General features: G+C 36.3%; 2 protein-coding genes, 1 long non-coding RNA gene and 1 pseudogene across 7 annotated transcripts; 3 read left to right on the top strand and 1 right to left on the bottom strand.

Moving 5' to 3' along the window:
- The first annotated feature begins 125 nt into the window (after nucleotides 1–125).
- LOC130722368 (probable LRR receptor-like serine/threonine-protein kinase At2g16250) lies at nucleotides 126–2,718 on the top strand. The gene is made up of 3 exons (XM_057573071.1): nucleotides 126–1,615; nucleotides 1,893–2,014; nucleotides 2,173–2,718. Exons 1-3 carry the CDS (start codon nucleotides 162–164, stop codon nucleotides 2,520–2,522), a joined length of 1,926 nt encoding a protein of 641 aa, XP_057429054.1. The 5' UTR covers nucleotides 126–161; the 3' UTR covers nucleotides 2,523–2,718.
- A 100-nt stretch (nucleotides 2,719–2,818) lies between these two features.
- LOC130725792 (probable boron transporter 7) lies at nucleotides 2,819–7,492 on the top strand (annotated as a pseudogene).
- Nucleotides 7,493–9,252: 1,760 nt separating this feature from the next.
- LOC130722370 (protease Do-like 5, chloroplastic) lies at nucleotides 9,253–11,851 on the top strand. 5 transcript variants are annotated; one of them, XM_057573072.1, is made up of 5 exons: nucleotides 9,258–10,242; nucleotides 10,600–10,662; nucleotides 10,786–10,875; nucleotides 11,026–11,215; nucleotides 11,392–11,851. In XM_057573072.1, exons 1-4 carry the CDS (start codon nucleotides 10,168–10,170, stop codon nucleotides 11,098–11,100), a joined length of 303 nt encoding a protein of 100 aa, XP_057429055.1. In that variant the 5' UTR covers nucleotides 9,258–10,167; the 3' UTR covers nucleotides 11,101–11,215; nucleotides 11,392–11,851. The 5 variants fall into 5 exon arrangements, with proteins under 5 accessions (XP_057429058.1, XP_057429055.1, XP_057429056.1 ...); XM_057573074.1 differs by having other exon boundaries at nucleotides 9,263–9,420; XM_057573077.1 differs by having other exon boundaries at nucleotides 9,265–9,420; nucleotides 10,600–10,657.
- Nucleotides 11,852–16,127: 4,276 nt separating this feature from the next.
- Nucleotides 16,128–18,437, bottom strand: LOC130726480 (uncharacterized). Its single transcript, XR_009014872.1, has 2 exons — nucleotides 18,149–18,437; nucleotides 16,128–17,216 (listed from the first exon to the last, which is right to left on the bottom strand). It is a non-coding gene; the product is annotated as an uncharacterized LOC130726480 (long non-coding RNA).
- Between the last annotated feature and the right edge of the window lie 819 nt (nucleotides 18,438–19,256).

The raw sequence follows: 19,256 nt of genomic DNA, 5'->3' as shown, positions 1-19,256 counted from the left end.
TAATACTTAACTTAATCTGTTTGCCTAATTAAATAAGAATACCGACAATAGCCGGTCAAAAACCCAAACAGTGTTACTCTCTGATTTTGCAGCTTACCAAAAAAAAAAAAAACTCTGATTTTGCATTCTTCCAAGATTCATTTTTGAATCTTTACACGATCATGGTGGGTCCCCACCATGCCTTCTTGGTGGGGTTGTTTGTCTTCTGGTGCACGTTGGTGGTGGCAGTGGCGAGGCCACTGCGTTCTGGGGCCCCCCTGCGTTCTTCTACTGAGCAAGAAGCGCTTCTCCAACTGAGTGATTCTCTGGGTTTAAGGAGCAAAGATTGGCCAAGAATGTCGGACCCTTGTATGACCTGGTCTGGTATCGTCTGCAAGAACGGTCGTGTGGTCTCAATCAATATCTCAGGATTGAGAAGAACAACACCCGAGAGAAGTCACCACCGTCAATTTGCAATGGAAGCTTTGGCCAATTTCACTCTCTTGAAGGCCTTCAATGCCTCTGGTTTCCTGCTTCCAGGTCCAATGACCAAGTGGTTTGGCTTCAACCTCCCTGCACTTAAGGTGTTTGATCTTCGTTCTTGCTCCATTACTGGTTCAATTCCTGATAGTTTGGGTCAACTCTCTTCACTTGTCATTCTTGACATTTCTAATAATTCTCTTTCTGGCCCGATTCCCCCTAGCATAGGAAATTTATTGGTTTTAAAGTACTTAAATGTTTCCAACAATCACCTGGAGTATTTCACTCTTGAGCTGTGGTCTCTTCCAACTTTAGCTGTATTGGATTTATCCTGCAACCAATTCACTGGTGTTATAGTTGATTTTTCTTGGGCCGTTAATTCTTCATCAGTGCAGAAACTGGATATTTCGCAGAATATATTTTACGGGGGTATTCCTAGGCTCAAATGGTTTAGATCTCTAAACCTGTCCCACAACTACCTTCAAGGTAAGTTGCCAAATCCATTAGCTAATCTAGTTGCAGAAAAGAACTGTCTGCCAAAAGTGCCAGGACAAAGAAGCAGCAGGGAGTGTGATATGTTCTATCATAATAGGGGGCTTAAATTTGTTGGCGGCATTGGACACACGAGTAATAATATAAAAGAGATTGTCCTAGTATCATTCTCTGGTGTTCTCTGTACAGTTGCAGTGCTCGTGTTTGTAGCAGTTTTGTTTCTTTCGAAGGATAGTTCTCAGTCCGTTGGAAATATAGGACTAGGAGTGACATTTACATATAACCAGTTGCTCCAAGCAACGGGAGATTTCAATGATGCAAAACTTATCAAACATGGCCACACTGGCGATCTTTTCAACGGATTTTTGGAGTGTGGCACGCATGTTGTAATCAAAAGGACCGGCACATATTCAACTAAGACGGACGCTTACCTATCGGAACTGGACTTTTTCAACAAGGTTTCTCATAAAAGATTTGTACCCTTGTTGGGTCATTGTCTCGAAAACGAGAATCATAAGCTTTTGGTTTATAAGCAGATGCCATACGGGAATATGTCTGATTGCTTATTGCAATTGGACTGGATAACTAGGTTCAAAATTGCTACTGGAGTAGCAGAGGCCTTAACGCATCTGCATCATGAATGTATTCCACCCATTGTTCACAGGTAGTTTTTTATCTCCATTATGTGGCGTTATTTGTTTCTTTTCACCGATTAAGTATGAAATTTACATTGGTGTTTGTTTCTGTATCTTTTAAGTGATTAAGTATTAATATCCTATATGACTGCATTTTGTCACTATTATTGAGTGTGACTAAAATCCACTTGCTTCATAATGAATCTTAGAAAGATTGGAAGGTTTGGAACAAGTTCAACTTGTCTAGATGATAAAAGGCATGACAAAGGTTCAAGCTAAATGGTGTGCATTTTCTTATTGTTGCAGAGATATTCAGTTAAGCAGTATACTTCTAGATGATAACTATGAAGCTCGGCTGGGGAGTCTAAGTGAAGCCTGTGCTCAAGAAGGAGAAACTCTGAGCGGGTCCTCTGAGCAAGGCAAATCTGGTAAGTAGAAACTCAACCTTAGATTTTGTCATGGTTGGTATGCCTTGAATGCTTGTCTGTATCACAAGCGCATGTTTGGATTTGCTTGACTTTAACAAATAATTTGTATAATGTGAGTGTTATTATTTCACCATTCCCGTTTTTTACCCTGAAAACAGGTTTATTAACAACAGTTTGCGCCTATGACGTTCATTGCTTTGGGAAAGTGTTACTTGAGTTGATTACCGGTAATATTGGACTCCGTGCATCCAATGAGGGTGACCTATACAGATGTGTTGATCAGATTCTACCTTGCACCTTGGACAAGGAGGCTGTGAAAAATTTTTTGGACCCAACTCTGCGTGTTGATGAGGATCTCTTAGAGGAAGTCTGGGCTACAGCCCTTGTGGCCAAAGCTTGTTTAAACCTCAATCATTCAGACAAGCCGCGAATGGATTTGGTTCTCTTGGCCTTGCAGAGCCCTTCAAAAGTTCTAGAATTCTGTGCAGAGTCTGCTTCACATATGTAGAGAGCCCTGTACATAAGGCTTCATAACATGTTTCAATTTTTTGATCTAAACAAATACTTGAGGAGAGATAGATATAGAGTGCGAGAAGGCCAAGTGCTTTGGTAGATATAGATACTTCTTTACTTGATTTCATCTGTAATTGCTTGTGAATAGAAAGAAGCCCATTTTTCACTGATTTTTTTTGCTTTTCTCTTTACCCTTTGTTTCAAGTTCTCTAGCGGAATGTATATTTTAATGAAGGAGTTGCTGCCTAGGGACTGAATTTTTTTAAATTGATGCATCTTTAGTTAATTTTGATGGAGGAGGTTGGTTTTTCATTTTGTTTAGTTAATTTTGGTTTGAGTTTCTTCTTTGAAAATAGACCAGTAAAGAATCTGGAGTCCTATCAATTGAGGCTTTTGAGGCTTTTGCAGCTGGATATCTTGTATCTTGTAAGTTCAATGTTCATTCTATAAGCAAGTTTCTCTGTCCTGCTTGCTTTTATAGATGGAAGCTTGAGCACAATTGAGGCTTTTGAGGCTTTTGCAGCTGGATATCTTGTATCTTGTAAGTTCAATGTTCATTCTATAAGCAAGTTTCTCTGTCCTGCTTGCTTTTATAGATGGAAGCTTGAGCACAGTGGAAACATTGGCATTGATAGGTACACATGGTTTAGTTAGTTTAAGTGAGGGAGTTATCATATAATTAGATAGTTTGAGAGGAGTAAGGCTTGTTGCCTATAAATAATAGGGGGTTAGAGAATAGGAATCATCTTGTTATTCAGTTTTGGAATTGGGTTAGAGAGAGAAGTGGTTCTCTCTTAGGCTTGGAAGGGTGTTTGGTATCCTTTCCTCTTGTATCTCTCCCTAGTTTCCAATTGGGAATTAGGGTTTTCTATCAGTAAAAATCAGGTTTCTATCAGGCATCTACAGCCATTTGTGGAATTATCCACTCAATATTTGGTGGCCAGCCTTTGTTGATTTCAGGAGTTGCTGAACCAACTGTTATAATGTATACATATTTATTCAATTTCTGCAAAAGCACTCCACAACTGGGTGCTAAGCTCTTTCTCGCTTGGGCTGGTTGGTACGACATTGACCATTATAATTTTGTTTCTGGTTTTCCCATTTCCTTAGTCCATTTAGCTTTGAAAGTAGTAATTTTGGTAGAATTGATTTTGACAAAATTGACTATGGCCAAAGTAAGCTGAAAGTGATGTGATTTATGTTTAGAAACATTTACTATAAAAGTGATTTTTATAGGAAAATAATAGAAATGTCTTGTCAGAAGAGCTAAAATCATTTTCATGTCAACTCAAAAACTTGGTATTCATGTTTTGGCCTCAACATCATTTTGTCAGGCTGAAGTGCTTCTAAGATTTTCACTCGAACATGTTCTGATAACAAAAAACTCGTTAGAGAATACTAGAAGTGCTTCTGTGGTGGACAAGCAACATGAAACCTAACAAATATTGAATCACATTACAGACATACTTGTCTAACTTTCATGTTCATCTGTGTTGCAGGGTTTGTATTTGGACAGCGCTCTTGTTAGTTCTGCTTGCAATTTTTAACGCTTGCACAATTATCTCTAGGTTTACAAGAGTAGCATCTGAATTATTTGGCATGCTAATGATGAGCATAGACCTTCAATTAAGAAGGTGTATGAGAGAAGAAACAAGAGGAAAGTCACAGCTTAGTGTGACTGTTATTGTTAGTTGTTCTGTTAATAAACAGCTGACATAGTTAGTTGTTTCTGTTAGAGTACAGCTGGCTCATTCTGTTATAGTTGTGATTCTGTTAGAACTACTGAGTAGTATAAATAAGGGGAAAGGCGGAAGTTACAGGTAGTTATTCAGTTAGTTGGCATTTGTGGAGAGCCTGGACTCTCGAATATCCAGAGGGGAAAGCTTAGGTAGATTTCCACCATTGATGTACTGTGAAGCTCTGATTCTCAGTTGAGGAATCTGAGTCACTATTCAATACAAATCATCTTCTAGTTTCTGTGTTCATCAGCTAATCACTGTTCTTTTCTTTCAAGAGGCTATAAAGGTGCTTCTTTCTCTTCATAGCAAAATAGATTTTGAATTTGGCACTGTAGGGATCAAAGTTGAAATTTTTTTAAACCATAGGGACTGATTGCCGAGTTTAGAACACCCGAGAATGAAGATCCTTCAGCAAAGCAATTTCGTTTCCAATGGTGGTACACGAACGGATTGCTAGCAATCATTTTCGCTTATGGACTACTTGTCACGGCCCTTAAAAGCAGAAAAGCAAGAACATGGAGATACGGAACAGGTAAATGATTCCATCCAAACATCTACAAGATTAGACCTAAGCAAAATGTTTTTTGGCTTAATACAATTTATAACAATAACAAAAACCGTATCCCACTAAGTGAAGTTAGCTATATGGATCACTAATGATCCATATTAAAGATATTGCTGAGTTTTAGGTTGGCTGCTGAAGGCCTAACACAACTTTTCTCCTTTTCCCCGACTTAGGACCAGCTATGCAAGCATAGGCGGAGTTAAGACTTGATTTATGTTATCACTTATTTGATCTTTATTCTTGCATTCAATGCAGGGTGGCTTCGGGGATTTGTTGCAGATTACGGGGCTCCAATAATGGTGGTATTCTGAACTGCAGTATCTTATATGCCACCTGACAGACTTCCAGAGGGTGTACCTAGAAGGTTGTTATGTCCACTTCCCTGGGAACCTGCATCTCTCTATCACTGGACAGTAGTCAAGGTATTGTATTGTTGTTAGTTATACACTTGGTACAACTTTTTCCATTTAAAGTGCATTCTTATGAAACTGAATTAGTCTCTTCGTGGCAAACTCAATGTGATTGAGAAATCACTTTCTCCCCCACCTTGAGTTTGAGGGGGCCTATTAGAGTAATATAGTTACTGCTATGTTAGTGTTACTGTTAAGTGTCATTAGGTAAATGCTGACTGTGTTCTGTTCAGTTAGTTGTGCCTAGCTGGCAGGTTTGTTAGAGAGTTAGTTACATGCTTAGCTGTCAAGGTTAGTTAGAGTTAGCTTCTTCCTCAAGCTAACAAATCTCATAGTATAAATACTGTAATCTCTCATGTATTCATCACCTTTTCAATCAATGAAATTCAGTTGAAGATTTTCAACAGATACCTAGCAAAGTGCATAGTTTTTGTACTTGTTCGAGTTTCTCCATGCTTTTAGATTTGTGATTACTTTGATTTAGGCAAGTCCTAAAATCCATGTAACAGTGACTAAAAATTGCAGGATATGGGGAAGGTACCCTTTATATATATATTGGGGGCAATTATCCCAGCTCTGATGATAGCAGGTTTATACTTTTTTGATCATAGTGTAGCTTCCAAGATGGCTCAACAGAAAGAATTTAACCTTCAAAAGCCTTCTGCCTACCTCTGCTATTAACTTTCATGAGGTAAAAGTATACAATTAGTCTACTTTAATTTGGAAAAATCTAATGCATTCCATGCAGTACTTCCTTCTTTTCAAGCAGAATTTCATCCAAAATATTAGATTAGGTGTATAAAGTTCAAAAGTTGCTTAGATGAAAGCATATAATTTGTCTGGCCATGGGATTAAGTTATAATCGACAAGTTCAGGTGCCAGTTAAGCTTGTTCTAAAGAGTGTAAATTTATTGGAACCTAGTCAACTTCCCTCACTTGAAAGGACTATATTGAACTTAGTTTTAATTGCAGCCTAATTGTTTTAGGCTACTTTTGAAGTTTATATTTGAATCAGGGACGATGAAGCATCGACTTTTCCTTTTCTTGTTTGTAGGTAGATTTGATACCGCGCATGCTGTAGCGAGGTGAAATTGATTTTGTAGTTAGGTAAATTTGGTTTTCTTGAACGTGCATGTGAAGTGTTTTTCATGGATTTTATAAATTTCAGGGCATATGATCGAGCTGCAATCAAATTCTGTGGTGTTGATGCGGATATCAATTTTAACGTGAAGAGATCATGAATTTCGTGGACCAGATTTGATGTGAAAGGGTATGTAGCTAGCTTTGGGAATCCTGATTGGGCAAGAACTCATCCAGTTGCTACCTCCACTGCTCCAACTGTTTTGGCTCTCCTCAGTGCTGGTGCCACTTGTGTTGGTAAAACTGTCATGGATGAAATGGCTTACAGGTACCCCTCTTCCATTCTAAAGACTGATTGGATTTTTCAGCCTCTAGCCATAAAATGCAATGGAAAGGAAGCAGTGACAAACTTTGAGGCCAGCTCATATGAGGGGTAGCTAATTTCTCAGTCTGATATTGAAAATGTTCTGATCTGCCATATGAATAGTATGTTTATTATCTTATAAAATACTATCACTGAGAAGTAAAGTGGTGACTTGGTGTCGACTGTCGAGGATGTTTGTCTGTGGGATTAGTATTCGTAAATTCACCATGCTTTGAAATTGAATGAATCATGTTTACACGAAATAGCTTCTTCTATCTAGGCCACTTTCCAAGCTACTATCCACTTTTCAATTCCATTTAACGATGCTGCCTTCGTGCTCGTAGGTCTGTGATTCACGGCAGGAACATCAGGTAACCTGTTGTCGTTCACACTAATCCCCAAGGTTAGCTTGTTACCTCTAATAGTTCAATGTTGCGGGTTGTTTTACAGATGCTATTAGAGCTAGCATCTGTAGCAAACTAGCAAATGATTTTGTACATGTGGTTAACATGGGCAATTCTATTTGAATTTTCCTTAATTCTTTTAGGTTGTCTCTCCTACAATGTATTCAAGGTGTTTGATGGAAGTCTTAATATCATTATTTGAGTGTTATTATGAGGTGGGATGGAGCAATTTTGGTTTTGTCAATTCAAGCATGTGTGATTCATGTTCTGTTTCCACAGAGAATGAAAGCAAGATTGCTGATAGTGTGAGGTCTAAAACAGTAAATATTGAGTGTCTGAAAAATAATTTGTTTACTTCTTTAATTTCATTACGATCAGCATTTTATTGCTATCATTTTTATTATATTTAGGGTTAAAGGACCTATGTGCTTCTGGACTTGAACAGACTATGTCTAATGTCTATCCATGTAGGCATGTACATCAAATAAAAGAAAAGGATGCAGACATCTGATTGCTAGATTTGACATATAGGATGATACAATAAATGAATTATGTTGAATTTGTTTGAATCTCATTGGTTGTGATTCAAGTCATATGCTATCCCTTCTATTTGAATGTTTTTTAAAGTTGAATGCTAATTGATGAAGAGATTGTGTATTTTATTGTGTTGATTCAGATATATACTTGAATTGATAGTTGCATCTTGGCTGCACTTATGCTGTTTAAAAAAAAGCCACAATTTCTAAATAATGTGTAGATAATGAATAAGTTGATGAGTAAAAGTTGAAATTGGGAAATTGAATCGTTTGATCAGTCAAAAAAATTAAAAAACTTTCAGGAAAGTTATGTTGGTTTGAACCGCCGTTTCTTACAAAAACAGAAATTGTGGCGGATGCAATAGCGGTTTCCCGAAACCGGCGGTATGTCATAACCAAAAAAACGCCGTTAATGCATATGGTTGCGGTTAGAACCGCCACAATTGGCTTCTTTTTTTGTAGTGGTTGGGACAATGTTTGAGCCATATATCAAAGTATATTTCAGAGAAAGCTTAATTGTTTTCATTTTTGCTCAGCTATATTGCCATTAGAATACGTGGCATGAGAGTGTGAAATGTCAATTGTTCCAACCGGGATTGCAATGGAACGGCGAATAATAATACAAAATATTTAATAATATAATATTGAACCGTCACCAATTTTTAAGAGAAATGTGAAGAAGAGTCTCTCCTTAACCTTAACCTTGGCTGAGTTTTGATGAAGATAACAACATTAACAAAGAAAAGAAAAGAAAAATATTGAAGATCATGAGGAGTGGGAAGCACGTTTTATAGATAAGTTTTTATTGTTTTTTAGTTAGAGGCCTTTATCTTTAATAGTGCATTCTTAACTTTGATATCACTTAAGGAGTTAAGGGCTAAGGCTCATAAAAAAACTTCTCAAAGCTAATTTTTTTTCTAAAAGAGATAAAAATTACTAAAATAAGTTTTAAAATAAAGTTAAAGATTTTATTTCGTGAAAATCAAAAACTTTTTTTAAAACTAAATGTATGTTCAGTTGTTCACAATATTAAGTTCGTTGAGTGTATACTATGTTTTTATAAAAAAAAAATTGAAAGGAATCTATCTATCTATCTATACTATATATAAACTATAAAGGTGAAGTTTTGGAAGTTAGGAGGGTAAAACAGTAATTCAATTGGTTAGTATACATGATTGAATTTTTTTCATGGATATTTTTGTAATTTTATTAATTATTGAATAGAAAATCAATCGTGACCGTCCATTGCTTTTGATCTTGGCCATTGATTCTTGGATAGAAACTTAAGTACAAGGTGAACTTCTATATCTATATATATATGAAAAGAAGATTTTCTTCTAGAAACCTATGACACATGGCACTAACTAAAAATTTAGTTAAACTAATACAAAAATGTTTACTATTTTAAAAATGGGTTGTCTAAATGACCGATGCTCAATTTTGGGTTATATCACCCATGACCTTGTTGTACCAGTTATAATCTGACACGTGTCATCTTATTATCCACATCACTTCCAATATTTTATTTTCGTAATATATATTTTATTATTTAGTTTAATTGCATAATAATCCCTACCAATTTAGTTAATAGCTTAGTAATCCTTTAATTTTAAATATATCCCCATTCCCCCATTCACGTTCTTCTTCATAAAAAAGAAATCGTTCTTCCTTTCCTTTCGCCGGCGGCAACAGCGACCTAGCGTGGTGCGGTGGTGGATCTCCGGCAGCCTAGCCCGCTTCTCCAACCAGCATGCTGATTTCGTTTTCATCTTCTCCTTATGTCCTTGTTGATTTTGTTCGTTTTTCTTGAATTCAGTCGTTTACAAGTTCAATTTTTCCATACTGTTTTTATTTCAGCTCTTGATTGTGTTTATGGAATTTGAAGACTTTAAACTGAGTCTAGTTTCTTTTCTGCAATTGTGGTGTTGCATTTCTACGTTTGTACAAACTGATTTTCATGATGCCCTTAAGCTGTTCGATGAAATGCTTCATTGAAGTGTCTTTGTTCAATTACTTTGTAGTAAGTTTGGTATCAATCCTGGCTCTGAGTTTGGAGTGGTATGTGATGAAGCAAACAAGTATGGTGGTTTTTTTTAGCTAAGCCAAACTTTTATATATAAAGCACAAGATGTGCCAAGAGTAACAAATAGTACAGACCCAAGGTCAGAAAAAATAAACAGAGAACCAAGGGAGAATGGGAAAAAAAGGGAAAAAGATAATTGATATCAAGCAGTCGTTTGTTAGTTGCTTCCAAAATTTTAGAAGTGATGCTGGATAGGTGTTTGATCACTGTAGTATTAGTATATGGTTTAGAAGTTGTTCTCACTGGTCATTCTTTCTTAGAATTGCTTCTCTATATTTTCATTTGTCTGGCTAAGAAACTAGGTTATATGAGAAAATAAAGTTACTTATGACACACTTTCAACACAGTTATTAGCTTATTGCTCATGTTATATATGTTTTTTTTATCACATTAACATAATGGTGGTTCATTAAAGATCTTGAATTGACAAAAGTCCCAAAGACTTCTTCTGATGAAGTCATGCTGAATGAGGATGAAGATGCAAAAGTGGAAGGCACTGATTCAGGCTTCATTTGGGATAAATTTGGTCACATAGTAAGGGAAAATTATAGAAAGGGAATTTGGTTGTCCCACATAGATTTGATTCTACTTGTATTTCATAATCATTTTTTCTTTGTTTTAACTTTGAGGCTAGTTATCTTATTGGACAGTAGTATAATGGTGCTTTTAATTCAGGGAAGATTGAAATATGCAAAGCTGTTCAATGAGTTTGAAATTCCTTTGGTCATTATCAAAATAATTGGATACTGAATAACTAAACTTAAGGCATGTATTTATAACTTTACAAGCTGTCTTGATAAGGAATTGCAGACTCTTCATGCCATTGATATTGTATTTGATTGCACAATTACCAATTGCTCAAAGTAGTCATTTGGCTTTTTTGGTGGACAGGTCACCAATTACCATGTTGTTGCTAAACTGGCTACTGATACAAGTGGTTTACAACGTTGTAAGGTTTTCCCTTATGCTGTTAATTCCTTCAAACTTCAAATTTCAGATGGAAGAAACATAAGTCTGTTTTCCTGTATTATCCATCATTTAGTTTACTTGCATCTATGCTCGTATTTCTGTCTACAGGTGTTCCTAGCTGATACCAAAGGAAATAGCTTTTACAGGGAAGGGAAAGCAATTGAGTTTGATCCAGCATATGATCTAGCTGTCCTCAAGGTAAAGTGGTAAACATTCCAATCCTCTTCTTTTTCTTCTTCTGTGTTATTCCCCTTTGCTCTCAACTTGGTTTGCATTGTGTGGTTATGCTTTAGCACTTTTTTTGTGAGTTGTAACTGTATTAGTGGGTTGTTATTTTGATTGTGATAGGTTACATTGAAGAGAACATGGACTAAGATGCCACTTTTGCATAGGACAAAATTGTTGTGCTGGAATATTGTCTAATCGCATTGCCCTTCCTTCTCAAGAGGAGATGGATAAAGATAATGAAGCATGTTACTTGTCACTTGAAGCATCCGGCACTCCTAAGAGCTACACTCATAACTTGGCCCTTGTTTAGGTGTGTGTTTATTCTGTTTCATCACTTTGTTTGTTTTACGGTACATTTCTTCCATGGATAAAATGAAAAGACATAAAAATAAACAATCTGTGTTCTGTTTTCAAGACAAAACTAAAAATACTAGTTTGTTTTTCGCTTGCATAGCCTTGACATATTTAGGATTGGTAATATTGCAGTGGGACTAGACTGGATTGCGAATCACTGTGGGGTTCCTGCTGTTGAAGAATGGAGAATGCAAATGTACAATGTCGTGTCTAAGAACAAGCTCGTGCAGTGGGACTACACTACAGTAGTATTGCAGTGGGACTAGACTACAATAACTGGATTGCGGATCAGTGTGGGGTTCCTGCTATTGAAGAATGGAGAAAGCAAATGTGCAATGTCATGTCTAAGAACAAGCTCGTGCAACCCCAATCTATTTTTTCTTCTCTTTGTATATGGGTTATAGCACCCCTTATGGTATCTTATATACATTTTTTTAGCCTTCAAAAAAAAACTTGGCCCTTCCTTGAAAACAAGTGTAGATTTTATTTGTGTGTCATAGCTTGTATTGTGGCCTTTGTGCACAATGTACTTCATCTTTCTATCAAGTCTGAAATTATATTCAATGAATAAAGCTTATGCACCTTTGATTAATATCTATTGTCGGAGCTCTTTTGATGTGTACCTTTTTTTTACAAAATGGGAAACAAAATGAAATAGGTTGCGAAAATTAGAAAATAAAAGGTCATGGTGCAATACAATTAAAATCTTGATAGAACCACAGAAGGCAAGTTAGGCAAGTTCAATATTTCTCTCTAATGCTTGTACAATTGCAATGAAACTCAATTTCATAGAAAATCTCGTTGCATCTTGTGGTTGTGACTGGCACTAATGTCTTCCTCACAATCAACATCCAAATTAATACAATCAGCTGTACTTTTAGATCCTGTGTTGCATTTAACGAAAAGCAAATAAATCTGTTAAACTCTTTGCAGTTGTTATCTATTTGAAATTCATAATGAGGATTTGAGAATGATAATCTAAGTGAATCAATTGAAATCTGTAACGCACTTGATTTGGGGTGAATGAAAATGGATACACAGCTGATTTGCACAATGATTCATGGAAACACTGAGATACATATAATAAAGGATTTGATGTCTCTTTTAAACGGAAACTTGATATACATGGTGTTTTTTTAAATAAAAGTTACAGGGGTTGACATACTTACATGTGGAAGCAAGATCCACGGAAATTTGTGTTGACTAATTAGTAATTATGGGATGTTAAATTTAAGTATTAAGGAAGTGTTTGACCCAACTTATTTTTGACGTTTAAGCTCTTAAAATATAAGCTTCTTATTGTTTTTACAAAGAAAATATAAAAAAAGTGACTTTTAAGTAAAAAGTTAAATGAGGGAGCATTTTTCAAATAAGTTATAGATACTTCACATCTACCCTCTACCATCACTTCCACCACAACCGTCCACCACCAAATGGTTGCCACCTCCACGACCACCGTCACCACCACCACCATCACCATCACATCCACTACTACCGCCACCCTCCACCACCTACACCTCTACCATCACTTCCCCCACAACCGTCCACCACCACTTCATTGCCACCTCCACGACCACCGCCACCACCTCTATTGCCACCACCACCATCACCTCTACTACTACCGCCACTCTCCACCACCACCACCACCACCACCACCTCCATTGTCTCTACCATCACCTCCATCACAACCGTTCACCACAACCATGGTGCTACCACGACTACCATCACCACCACCTCCATTGCCACCACCACCATCACCTCTATGACTGTATTTAAATATGAATGACATTACTTTAATTACTTTGGTTAAGGAATATTTATTGGTTTAAATAAAACAAACTCTTTTAAAGATGTCGTGGTGGTAAGTTGTGTTCGCGGCGATGATGTTGGTGGTGGAGGTATGTGAAACCGGTTTTCGAGGTGAAGGGTGGTGGTGGAGGGTATTGTGGTGGTGACACTGTTGTAGGATGGTTGTTGTTGTGGCATTGGCTGTGTTGTAAGGTGATGGTGGTGGTGGTGGCATTCGTGGTCGTGTAGTGGCTGTAAAGGGTGGTGGCAGTGTAAGAGTGTGATGGTGGAGGTGTCGAGGCGGCGTTAGTGGTGATAGCTTATATCGTCATGCCTAAAACAACATACCATATGAGACCTAATGTGTTTTCCCGACCTCCACTGGTTCAATTTCCACTATCAACGATCCTACCTCCCTTACCTTCACCATTGCCACCACCATCACCAACATTCTTACAGTTGTAGTCGTCGTCGTCGCCTTCACCACCTTCACTAACGTCGTCGCCACCTTCACTATCGCCAGGGCAGTGTATAGACATTTTGGGGATTAAGGTGAAAATGTTAAAGTGCTTTTGAATCGACAATAATAGTAAAGAAACTTAATATATTAATCTTCTAGTTATAGGTACCAATTTTTTTGTTCTGGGGACCTAAGGCACATGCCTAAGTGGTCTTACAGTATCGACGACTCTGACAATCGCTAGCGCTGTCAACCACCACTGATGCTGGTAGTGATGGAGGTTGTTTCGGGCGTGACTTAGCGGTTGATGACAGAGGTGGTGGTGGTGATGGAAATCACACGTTGGTAGTGAATATAAAATTAAAGTAAGGTGGTCTAGAACAAACCTTTCACTCGATTTCTGAAAGGATAAGCGCAACAACCACTGAGAGAATGGGGTACTTTTACAACTTAAAAAAATGGCCATGTGAAATGGATGACTTGAAAGAAGATCTCCTATCTGAAGTGTTACTCGTTGATGAGTTCACTGCAAAATTTGTGTTGTTTATGTTGGGTACTTTTTTGGTATCGACATTCAAGAACCAATTACACCCACAAATAGCACTCTCTCTTCGTAATTTTAGTGACCTAAGTAGAGTTAACTGGGCTACATTTATAATGAACTTCCTAGTGGAGGGCATTAAAAACCATCGGCGAAAGATCACTGCCGGCATCACTGGATGTGTGTATGCACAAATGGTAATTTCATTAACTTTCACATCAGCTTACAATATGATTTTGATTTTGATTTTGTTTACTACTAAAATTGGCTTAAAACTTGTTACAGGTGTTGCACACTGAACATGCTTTTGTATTTGGTGTCATACCGAGAACAACCAATGAGCTTCCATCTCGTTACTGGACTGATAAGCAACTGGACAAAGTTGCAAAACAAGTTGAGCGAAGTGGAGGGTTAGGAACTAAAACGGTAAGTGTATTTATTTAAGTTTAACATTTGATTTATTTTTCTGCATTCAAATAATTGACTTTAGAATTGGTATAATTTTGTAGATAAGAGTTCTTGCTCAAGTAGACTACGAATGTTCTGTGACTAGGGGTGGAAATAGGTCAGGCGTCTCGTCAGAGGCCTATGGCTCGGCTCGTTTGAGGCTCGGCCCGGCCTGACTCGTTTATTAAAAAGATCAGGCTTAGGCTTTTTAAAATGCTTGTTTAACTAAAAAGGTCAGGCCCAAACAATTTAAAAAAGCCTATTTGGCCTGATAGACCGGCCTACTTATATATTATTTTTATTAATAATATAAATAAATTTTAATTTAATTATATATAATTTATTTTTTTTAAACTGATGTATACTTTAGTATAAAAGAAAACCCTAAGTCCCTACCCTAACCTAGATTAGAAACGTTCCAGACATATTCAACATAACACATCCTCAGCCGCACAGGACGCAGGTTACAATCAGTCGCCACTGCCGATCTACCGCTGCCAAGTCCACCTCTCCTGCAATGATATAAGTTTAGTTTTTGAAATGCCATGATACATGTTTTTTTATTTGAAAAAAAAGTGCAATGATATATAAAAGGCTTATTAGCCCGCCAGCCTAATGGGCTTCTTTTGATAAAATTGTCTGTTAAATAGGCTTTTAAGAAGGTTTGTAGGCCAGGCCTTAGAAAAGGTCAGGCCAAGCCACAAAATTTGGCTTATTGATAGGCCACAGGCCAGACTTAGGCCACGAAAAGAGAATGCAGGTCACGCAAAGCTTGGCTCGACTCGGCCTATTTCCACCCCTATCTGTGACCAAGGTAAATCCATGTTTTGTAAATATTTCTTATATTAATTTTTTAAGTTTTGTTTATTAAGTATATATGTATATTCGTATAATAAAATTTGTTATATTAATTTTTTTTAGGATCTAAGTAACCGTATCTAAGTAATATTTGCAGTTTATGTCCAGCATGTCTCATACTCAATTAACAAAATCTCCAACACCTAATGTACCAAAATATTTGGTTTCATGGTTTTTAAAATTTTGTGTAATAGTGTATATGTAACATTCAAATCAGACTCATGTTATACTATTGTGTAGGCTGAAGGATCGCCGGCTACTGCAAGTAGTCATGCTAAAGAAGTTAAAGTGCCAAATGCAACAAGAAAACATGACTACAATTTACGCAATTCAAGAGGGAAGAAAGCAAAAAATGAGGACGATACACCACCATGTAATGTTAAACTTCCTCAACCAACATTCTACAAAAAATTTGAGGTAACATCATTTTGTTTGTTTAAATCATAACATTGTAGTAATTGTTGATATATAAACTTGGTTTCCTAACTTTTTTTTAGGGTTCAAGTTCAATCAGTGATGAAAAATTCCCAACTGGTAGAGTGTTATTCAAATTTAACCCGAATGCTTTAAATAAGAGTCACTACACAGCAAAACGATCGTTTCATATGGATCGTCCAACTAATGTAAGCTAAATAACGAAAAGCTAGTCAACTTAGTATTTTGTGTGACAAAAACAACATGATTTAATGGGTTCCTATCTAATGTAATGTCAGGAGGTCTTGACCAACTCTTTGTCTATCGTCACTCCGCTGCTAGATGTCTATAAGAAAGATGTTGCTGAATACATTTTCTCTGATACACTTCCAAAAGAGTAACATATATAACACTCTTCATTTGTGATTTGACATAGTTTCTTAAGCTTTATAAACAAAATGTCAATATTTCTCCTCTTATTTCTATTTCTATATTCACAGAGAAGTGCTCGTGGACCATGTTGTTATCCCAGCAACTAGAGAGGTCTTGCAGACTATGGCTCCTGGTTGTCGATTTTTAGACGATGTAATGATCCCAATAATTCCAATGCATGACACACTCAAATTGTATATAGTTGCTGCATTAATAAACCAAATAAATCAGAGGTTTTTTTTTATAAGCAAAACAATGTATTGAATGAGAAGTACAAGGGGTACTTCAACCCAATACAAATATATAGTTTAAAAAGATAAAGATAAAATACAAGACATGCCTAAGAACAACCTTAGCTGCTACAAGATGAACCTAAACATGATTCTAAACCATCCCTCCATCCCCATCAAAGAGAGCACTAAAATATCACATTGTAATTCAAATGCTCCCTAAAGCCAACAAGGCAGATCCACGCAGCATACAAATCCTTGTTGACTTTTGTGGATTTTATTAGCTATTAGAGACAAAACAGGTAGCCACAATCCTCCAACAACCAAGACCAATAGCCACTATGCAGCACAATCAATAAGCTACCTTCATCAAATCTGCCACCTGGATCAGTGATGCTAACGAAGGAGCCAAGATTAATAAATTTTGAACATGTAACTCAACAAGATGCATATCAGCACACACATAGAACTCAATGGGATAAATAGATTAGGGGCAACTCATCACTGCAGTAGACCACTATTCTATCCAGGATTCCTTTCCAATTTCCCCGGTCAAGCGGAATACTCGCCTACAAATATTCCACAGCCCACACCACTAAACCAGCGCCTATGCAGGCTGAGTGCACAGTACAGAAAAAAGAATAGACCGCACCAGTCAGATAGGAGATACAGGGCAGCAACAAATTACGTCGCCAGGGAGTGTATTGAATGTGAAGGGAAATACACCAGAGGTTGATATTTAACATCATCAAGGCATGTGAATTTGAAGGGAAATGAATCTTCTCAACTGTAAAAAAAATGCAGATCATGTCAAGATTTATCATTTAACCATTGATTTTTATGTCTTTTTTTTTGAAACTGATTTTTGTGTCTAATGCAACAAAACAAAGGTTGATATTTATATTGCTACGGTTCATGTGTGGGAAGTTCCCTAAGCAAGAATATATTTTGATATTCCTTCAACCCATTTGAGTTTTGATATTGAGCATGGTTCACATAAGATAGTACTGAGGAACAAGCTAAATATGATTAGTTATTGCTATCAGTTTTATTTCATCAAACCCTTTTGATATTCCATCCACTCATATAAGCTATTAAGCATGGTTTAACTCTGAAAACTTAACCGATTTGGATAAGGAAGGAACAATAACTTGACAATAAGAGCAAAATACTAAAAAAAAAAAATCATATTCATAGTTTCATACCTCTCATGAATCAGCCAAATTAACATAGCCAATGGGGAATGCCTTTGACAGAGTACATTGCCATATTTACAAAAAGTAAAAGCTATAATCTACTAACAGATAAAGTTTTTAAAATCAAGAGTGAAGTATCAAGTAAAAGTTCTGATTTTCATTCAATCAGCCATACTTACTACAAAGTAAAAAAAAAACCAACATACTTGTTTGCTTCATCACATGACACTCCAAACTCAGAGCCAGGATTGACACGAAACTTACTACAAAGTAATTGAACAAAGACACTTCAATGAAGCATTTCATCGAACAGCTTAAGGGCATCATAAAAATCAGTTTGTACAAATGTAGAAATGTAACACCACAATTGCAGAAAAGAAACTAGACTCAGTTTAAAGTCTTCAAATTCCATGAACACAATCAAGATCTGATATAAAAACAGTATGGAAAAATTGAACTTGTAAACAACTGAATTCAAGAAAAATGAACCAAATCAACAAGGACTTAAGGAGAAGAGGAAAACCAAATCAGCATGCTGGTTGGAGAAGCGGGCTAGGTTGCCGGAGATCCACCACCGCACCACGCTAGGTCGTTGTTGCCGCCGGCGAAAGGAAAGGAAGAACGATTTCTTTTTTATGAAGAAGAACGTGAATGGGGGAATGGGGATATATTTAAAATTAAAGGATTACTAAGCTATTAACTAAATTGGTAGGGATTATTATGCAATTAAATTAAATAATAAAATATATATTACGAAAATAAAATATTAGAAGTGATGTGGATAATAAGATGACACGTGTCAGATTATAACTGGTACAACAAGACCTTGGGTGATATAACCCAAAATTGAGCATGGGTTATTTAGACAACCCCTTATTATGAAAGGGCTAGATACTATTTAAATTAAATGAAGGCCAAGTCTCAAGTTAATTCAGGAAATGATGTTTTTCGACCAAACAAGAAGGTGACAGTTACAAGAAGAATGTGCTGATTCAAGAAAGGAGATCGAGCAAAGTAGAAGCAGAAGTGAAGATGACAGTTACAAGAAATCAAAGGCTATGATTAGGAAGTTATTTTCTATGTTTGAATCTTAACCGTAGGATTATGTTAGCAGTTTTATTTCAGACATTATAAATAGTAGGTTGTAACTAGGAATAAGACAAATTTCACACATTTAGGCTCTTAAACTCTGAAAGCCAACAAGTCAATCACAGAGACAAATGGCAATTAGGAGATCAATTTTTTATCTTGGGTCTTTTATTTTCTTTTTAATTTATTTTGAGAGTATTAATCAATTTTTATGGTGTGTTTATTGAATTTTCGGATTTTTATTTAATTTATGATTTTATAAGTTTTTATTGTGATTTTCTAGATTTTGATAGGACCTAAGTTTATTAGTGATAACAAATTAGAGTTACGAGATGTCACGGGGAGGAACATGTTACATGAAAAATGAAAATTTGTACGAGTTAAAAAAAATAATTCATTTTTCTATAACTTAAGTGTATTTTTAATAATTTAAACAATAATTATATATTTTTGTATTGTTATATATCTAAAACAAAAAAACATTACATTTTATGCAACACGAGTATACATCTTCACAAACAAAATTCAGTTATACCTCACAT

The sequence above is a fragment of the Lotus japonicus genome, chromosome 6 (genome assembly GCF_012489685.1).
Source record: "Lotus japonicus ecotype B-129 chromosome 6, LjGifu_v1.2".
NCBI classification, from domain to species: Eukaryota; Viridiplantae; Streptophyta; class Magnoliopsida; order Fabales; family Fabaceae; genus Lotus; species Lotus japonicus.
The sequence above is the reverse complement of the archived record's forward strand: the minus strand, read 5'-3'. Positions and strand labels throughout refer to the sequence as shown.